At 36.0% G+C, this 7,562-nt stretch overlaps 1 protein-coding gene across 1 annotated transcript in view; it reads left to right on the top strand.

Moving 5' to 3' along the window:
* LOC108739720 (cilia- and flagella-associated protein 47-like) overlaps positions 1-7,562 on the top strand; it is a 15,654-nt gene that overhangs the window by 5,452 nt on the left and 2,640 nt on the right. The window contains exons 8-12 of the mRNA XM_018473750.1: positions 176-833; positions 1,979-2,345; positions 3,267-4,737; positions 5,163-5,755; positions 6,871-7,205. Of these exons, the coding sequence (XP_018329252.1) occupies positions 176-833; positions 1,979-2,345; positions 3,267-4,737; positions 5,163-5,755; positions 6,871-7,205 (3,424 nt within the window). The remainder of the gene's footprint in view (positions 1-175; positions 834-1,978; positions 2,346-3,266; positions 4,738-5,162; positions 5,756-6,870; positions 7,206-7,562) is intronic.

Raw genomic sequence — 7,562 nt, 5'->3', positions numbered from 1 at the left:
CTTTTATATTAATTTACATACAAAAAAAATGGGACGTGATACGTTAAAACAAGGTTTATATTTGCAAAATATAGACCAACATTTGCATGCTTAAGATAAATTTATACAAAAGAGGTTTTTATCGCAGACCTGTGTAACTCGATGATTCATTTATTTAATTAAACGTAACAATTAGTTGCAGATGATGATTCCGTTAGATCTGTTGAAAAAACAAGATCGATTTATGACCAAATCGAAAATTCCATACTCATATTTTTGTATGCGGAAGCATTTACAGCAGCAGTTGATTTGGTGCCATCAGAAATACACATTGACTCTATCAGTCTAATGGAGGCCACCACGCGAGTAATAAACATTAGAAATACAAACAGATACATTCCAATATATTTTGAGTATAGAAAAACTGCTTTTGTTGAGTTGAATCCATCGAAAGGAAAAATTGAAGCTCTAGGTCATTGTGACGTTTTGGTGAAAATTATCGCAGCAGAACCGGGAAAAATTAAGAGAAAAATTACTTTCGACCTCTTGTATCCCCATTTACATGTTACTGATGGAAAAGGAATGGAAACAGTTGGTCAGGCTGAAGCATACATTTTGTTCGAACCATCCTTCGTGGTAAAGAAACCTATTCCAAAGATCAACCATGGAATCACTCCCGTCATCACGCACGAAACTGGATTTTTACCAGAAGAAGTCGCTTTTAATACCACTATTTCCTTACCACCTATTGCTATGGGAAGGAGAATTAAAGACGAAGATAAAAATAGCAATATAATAGCCTTTCCCAATGACAGACCTAATTCCCTAAGGCCTCGTCGGAATTTAACTAAAAGGTATAAAGATTAATTTTCAAGGAATAAATAATTAGAAAACGGTCAATATTTTAATACTCACCTATCCGGTGCATCTTTAAAATAAAAACCAATAAGTCTCAATTGAATAGTTACTCTGGTTATATTTATATATAATAGAGGAAGAGCCGGTGATCAATTTTGAGTTGTCATTTCAAAAGTCACCAAAACTTGCCTACTGAATATAATATAATATAAAGAGGGTAGAAAAAAGATTTAATTTTGTTATATTATCAGTCACAAAACTTTGGGAAATTACTTTTAATAATATCTTAAATCCATCAAAAAATCGCCAAAACTTTTTCGGCCCTCCTTACTGTTGACAGAACGCAATAAATATTTATTAAAAATAGCTGTACTTTTGTCATTTCAGTACTCTTAAAATTTGCAGGCAATAAAGAAAATGTATCTGGAAAACGAATTGTATTCTTCTAATTTGCAGAAATCAATAAGCCCATCTCGCTCGCACTCGTATGGTAACATTTTTCGTTCTGGTAGAAGTTTAGTGATATAAATTATTTCTGGCATTATACAATTCGTTTTCCAGATACATTTCTTTTAAAATTTGCAGGCAATAAAGAAAATGTATCTGGAAAACGAATTGTATTCTTCTGATTTGCAGAAATCAATAAGCCCATCTCGCTCGCACTCGTATGGTAACATTTTTCGTTCTGGTAGAAGTTTAGTGATATAAATTATTTCTGGCATTATACAATTCGTTTTCCAGATACATTTCTTTTATTGCCTGCAAATTTTAAGAGTACTGAAATGACAAAAGTACAGCCAGTTTTAATAAATATTTATAGCGTTCTGTCAACAGTTACGAGGGACGAAAAAGTTCTAGCGATTTTTTATGGATTTAAAATATTATTAAAAATAATTTCCCAATGGTTTCTGACTCACGATCTAACAAAATTAAATATTTTCTTCTGCCCTCTTTAAAATTTAAGGGTAGTCTACTCCGGCCATTGGGGGTTGCCAGAAATGGCTTTTATTATCAGACAGGTATTGAATATTCAGTAGGTAAGTTTTGGTGACTTTTGAAATGGCAAGTCAAAATTGGTTACTGGTCCTTGTTCTATGAGTATCCCTAAAAGATTGCGCATGCAGTTGATTTTTTTCTCAAGGTGTACAACAATTTTTGCCAAGCTTCCCAGAAACATGACAAATTGGGACGTATACGATTTATCGGACAAGTTAAAAGAGGATAGAGCAAATGCAAAGACCTACATCAACATGTACGTTAAAAAAAGAAGAGACAGTTTCGTAGAAAAGCAACAGCTTGCCATAAAGATGGAAAAGGAGAAACGCGGTCCAGATTACGAACTTACTGATAAAAATCGCCTGTTGATGAAAAATATGCCAAAGGAACAAAATCCTAATGTGACATTAATAGAACCACACTACAATTCACCCTACAGTAGTATGCTGCCCTTGTCTCCGAAACATCTTCACAATATAAAAGTGCACCCCTCCAAAATTTTTCTAAAACACGTAAGCAATTAAAATAGATGCATTCAAAATAAAAATTGGATACGATCGTAATCACTAATTTATGGGAACTATAAGCTCATTCTCATTTTCGTCACAATTCGCATAAGATCAGTTGATTTAGTACTCCCTCTGTCAGAAAATAGTCCGGTTTTTTACTTACTAGTAGTGGAAGACTATAGACCTTTGAAGTCTTTTTTTAATAAACTTATGTTTATTGTTTGTAGTGGATTTGGGATCTTTGCATTCGTACAATCATGTTCTTCTAGGTGAAATGGGACCCTTATAATAATATTCGGACAGAGGGAGTAACTAGCGAAATGTTTTTATCTGTTGATATCTGATAATGTTCGACATCACCTTATCAATAGAAAAGGAAAATGTCATCAACTTCTTGAGTAGTTTTAACAGAATCTTTTGAAACGTTACTTATTGTTACATGTTTAAACACCATTTTCATACTATTACTACTTCTATTTAACTATTAGCTGTCTAATTAACACTTCTATTATTAATCAGTTATCAATTCACCACCATAAAAACATTTTGTCATTCCTTGGCTCCTTCTTCTTCGCTTTGTATCGCCTTGAACTCTCTGATCTTTACCATTTCACTCAATCTCACGACAAGTATTTATAGAGACTGACAGTGTTCTAGAATGATCCAGTATATGCTGTCTAGAAACCTGCTCTTCTTTACCGCTGTTTATGTTGAGTTGCCTACATACATGTGACATTATTCTTTTATAATGAGAAAACGTATTTTTGCTCCTGTTTATGAGTTCATGATATTAGTCTCAATGATGCAATTTGAAATGTTAGGCATATTCGATAGTGGTACAGGTATTATTAAGGGAAATAAATCGATACTTCGACTAAGTATATTAACTGTCAATTGTGCTAATTAAATAATTTTTAAACGCAGATTTTTGTGAGCAGCTCTGTATTTGAAACAGTCACTGTACAAAACTTGAACAACTTTAGTTTGTGGATTTACCTTAGGACATCCAAGAATTGCCTGACAGTTGTCAACAAAAGTCGAAAATGTGTTCGGGCAAACTCAACCGAGGACTTCGAATTAGAATTTACTGCCCCATCGAAAGCAAAACAAGTCTTTGTCACTATGGAAGTGATTGCCAACGATTGCCATTTTAGTGAGATAGATTTTGCAGCACAGGTCGTCGACATGATGGTGCTCTTAGATCAGACAGAACTGATGTTTGAAAACTCAGAATGCTATAAGATAGTCACCCTTAAAAATTTAGTTTATGCAAAATGTAGTTTTTATTGGAAACTAAACGGTAATCATTTTCGAATTGTGCCCATGACCGGGACAATTCCTCCACTCGGCATCTTAAAATGTGCCGTTTACAGAAAACAATGCGATGATCGGTACCATGATACAGAAGCTCAATTGAATTTCACTTCGAGCTCGTTGTACAGAACGATTTCTTTGAATGTCACGTATACTCCCTTCAATGTGGTGTTACTAAGAAGTAGTTTAACAGTTTCCGACCTTCCTTTAAATATTCCCGAAAAAAGAACTGTCGTTCTCAGGAATTTGGATAGTAGATGCTTATCATTTACCGTTGTTGGCCAAGAAGGCATACCAGGTTTGACCGTATCCCCTAATAGTGGAATCCTTAAATGCAAACAGGATCAAAACATTTCGATATTTTTTCATTTTAAAACGATATGCGAACTGAACTGCAAGTTGCATGTCATTGTGGGACATCAGACAGAACTACATTTAAATATTAACGTCAGCGTCGTGTATCCAAACTATCAAATAGCGCCGAGTGTTATCAATTTCAAGAAGATTGCATGCTTCTCTACAGCGAGAGCTTCATTTACGATAGAGAACAAATGCTCTTGCAGAACCCACTTTCAGTTTCCTTTGATCGATTATCCCACGTATAACGTAAAAGAATCAGACGATTATACTGCTGATATTGTACCTCGAAGCGGAATTTATATTGAACCAGGCGAAAAGAAAAAATTTTACCTGTTTTTCACTCCCGTTGAAGTAAGAACGGTTAAATTCTATTTGCCACTCATTGTAAATGGCATTTTGGGTCCGACATCGATGAACACTGCAGAATCAAAAAACGTCTCGCATTTCTCTCAAAAATACAACGAACTGTACCTTTCTATTAGCAAGTTTCAACTGCCAACAAGTGGTCTTCGCACGCTATCAACGATGACGATCATGTCTGTGGTTACAAATGCTATCCTCAAACTTTCTAAATTTGCCTTTCATTTTGAAAATACCCCAACTGGTCATCCCCAGTCCGCTATGAAGGACATTCTTACCATAACCAATGTAGGTGATACTGAAAACGAGTTTTGCATTAGAACTGACGACACCAAAGACAATATATCAATAGTTTATACGGGTAAGTAATAAATAATAGTTAATGAAGCATGTGCCCATTAGGTCGGTTGGTCGTGGTTGCTGTTGTCACCTCTCGTAGTTTAGTGGTAGAACATTGGTGTGTAAAGCCAAAGGTCCCGGGTTCGATTCCCGGCGGGGCTGTGACAACAGCAACAATTTTTCCCTCATTAATTTGACGTAGTTTGTAGTGGGTAAATAAAAAAATCGAAAGAATGATTTCAAATTAATATTGCATATTAATCCACTATTAAGTAACTAACAATGTCATAGGATTTCGTGTATCCATTAGGTTCTTCTTTCATCACATTCAAAGGTTATCACAGTCCAATTAATTAAATTAATTAAACATACATAAACATTACTTGATCAAGGTCTTCATATTTGTCTACAATTTGTAAAATGATTAATGTACTTTAAATAATTTAGGAAAGGATTGCCCCTTTGAAGCATACGAAAACTCGATTTCTGTCGTTCTGGACGTGGGCCAGGAAATTTCTCTAGATGTTGTGTGCATAAATGAATCTAAAGAAAGCGAAAAGGTTTACGCTCCCATATTTGTAAGACAGTACGAAAAAGGCCCGTTGTACAGATACATATCATTCGAATACATTTATCAGTCCCCAACTATCACCTCAGCTGATGAGATTGTTTTCTTTCCACCCGTACCGCCGTATTGTGGCATTGAGAAAACGATATACCTTCAACTGTCTCACCACGTAATGGCCGAGTGCTATATAACTACCGAAACCGACGTAGATCCGCTAATCGTTACCGTGGGTGACAGAAAAAAACTCAGCGACATCGAAGAAACTGTTCCTGTTACCTTGTTCATTTATTTTAATTCACATCTGGTTGTCGATACCGCCATAAATATTAAATGTTCGTGTGGGGCATCGCTTAAGATTGGAATCAAGGGTTGTGCTGAGAATAGCCTGGTTACAAACAGTCCTTTTATGGCAGTATATGTTGATCCTGGCGATGCAAAAAAGCCCAGAGATGAATACATTATTGACAATCAGGTAAACTTTTACATTTATCTTTAAAGAATCTTTAATGAATCTAAATTATCGCTCCAATTGTTTCTTTTTTCAAATTGTATAAATGCATTGTTTTATACTAGTAGGCATTACAGTTTCCAATCAATCATCATAAGACAGGGCGGCCTTAACTACTGCGAAACCCTCAGACAAAAATTTTCAGTCTCTCTCCAGCCTCTCAGAGTCTTTCAGCGTCTCTGAGNAGATAGTTCCACATTCTCAGGAATTTAGGAAAGTAAAGATGAATGTTTAAAGGTGTAATTCCAACCAGGCAGTTATAAGACCCTGATTTTTTGCGTACGTAAGCAGCCTCTCCCTGGACAAAAAATTTCAGTCTCTCTGCAGTCTCTCAGAGTCTTTCAGCGTCTCTGAGAGCGTCTCTCACAGTCTTTCACAGTCTCAGTTATTGCCTAGGTGTTTTTATGGATCTCACACAGTCTCCGTATGAGAGACTCGACCGATAAAATTGTTAATTCAGAGATTCGAGTCTCTCGTTCAGAGATTCGAGTCTCCTGTTCGGAGATTAGAGTCTCTCGTTCAGATAATGAATACAAAATGAGGATCTCAGAGACGCTAAACAGTTTTTCTAACAGTCTCTCGACAGTCTGTCTCAGTGACACTATAGAGACTCGATGAGACACGGAGACTCGAGTCTCGCTTTCAGAGACTCTGAGAGACTGAACATTTTTATCTCGGGGCTCCGGGCGAGTAGATCTTTTCGAAGTCGTTGTCCTTGTGGAATTAGTTTTAATGATGATACTTGACGAGAAATACAATGTTATTAATAAATAAATTTAGAATTTCTAAATTGTTTATTAGAAACAATAAACGCAAAGATTATTATTTAAAAGAATCAGGGGTTCAGAAATGATGCTTGCAGCTTTCTTAAGTCTCAGAAATTCAAATAAGTATAGCACTATTAGTACCATTAGTTAGTAGCTAATGTTTTCTAATTGGAAAATTAGACGAGAACGCGAGGCTCCGAGCGGTTGCCCAGCTCGCCACCCCGAAAGGCCGCCTCTGAAGCAACTCAAACATACGACGACCTTTAGACCGGAATCAGGACAATATCAGCTTTTACTTTTTGAAAATTTCAGGATTCCTGTTGTAACTTAAACATAGACGAATACTGTGTATTCTTTGGAACTCGGCTTAACATTCAAGATTATTGCTATCCACTCTTTCCCCTGGCATCTCCCGATAATAAGTACTACGAACATATGCAACATATTCTCAGTATATTAGAAAAGGTAATATACGTGCAGGGTTTAAAAGAACGTAAATATATTAAAATTCCTGACGATTTTACGTCGATGCCTCCAAAACTCAGAGCCAATGATCCCAGAAAGGAAGTATCAATAAATTTATACTTGGAGGTAGTTCTGATGAACATCTTCGGAAAACAGATTGTGACTCTTTGGTGTGGCAAAAGGTACACACATACATAGGAGTTAGTGCTATTTGCGAACGTGTCATTTGCGAACAAATCAGATTTAGTGCCACTTGCGAACAGCAATAAGTAGCCTTGGGTTGACCTAGAAATTATATACAATGTAGAAATCTTCCCGAAGTGAGTTAGTTTTAATATGAAATATTCTCAATTTTTTTACCCACTACACACTACCTCAAATTAACGAGGAAAAATTGTTGCTGTCACACCCCCGCCGGGAATCGAACCCCTTTGACCACTAAGCTACGGGTTCGATTCCCGGCAAGGGCGTGACAACAGCAACAATTTTTCCTCATTAATTTGAGGTTATTTGTAGTGGTAAAAATTAATTCACTTTAA

Source organism: Agrilus planipennis, unplaced genomic scaffold, assembly GCF_000699045.2.
Source record: "Agrilus planipennis isolate EAB-ADULT unplaced genomic scaffold, Apla_2.0 scaffold240, whole genome shotgun sequence".
NCBI classification, from domain to species: Eukaryota; Metazoa; Arthropoda; class Insecta; order Coleoptera; family Buprestidae; genus Agrilus; species Agrilus planipennis.
The sequence above is the reverse complement of the archived record's forward strand: the minus strand, read 5'-3'. Positions and strand labels throughout refer to the sequence as shown.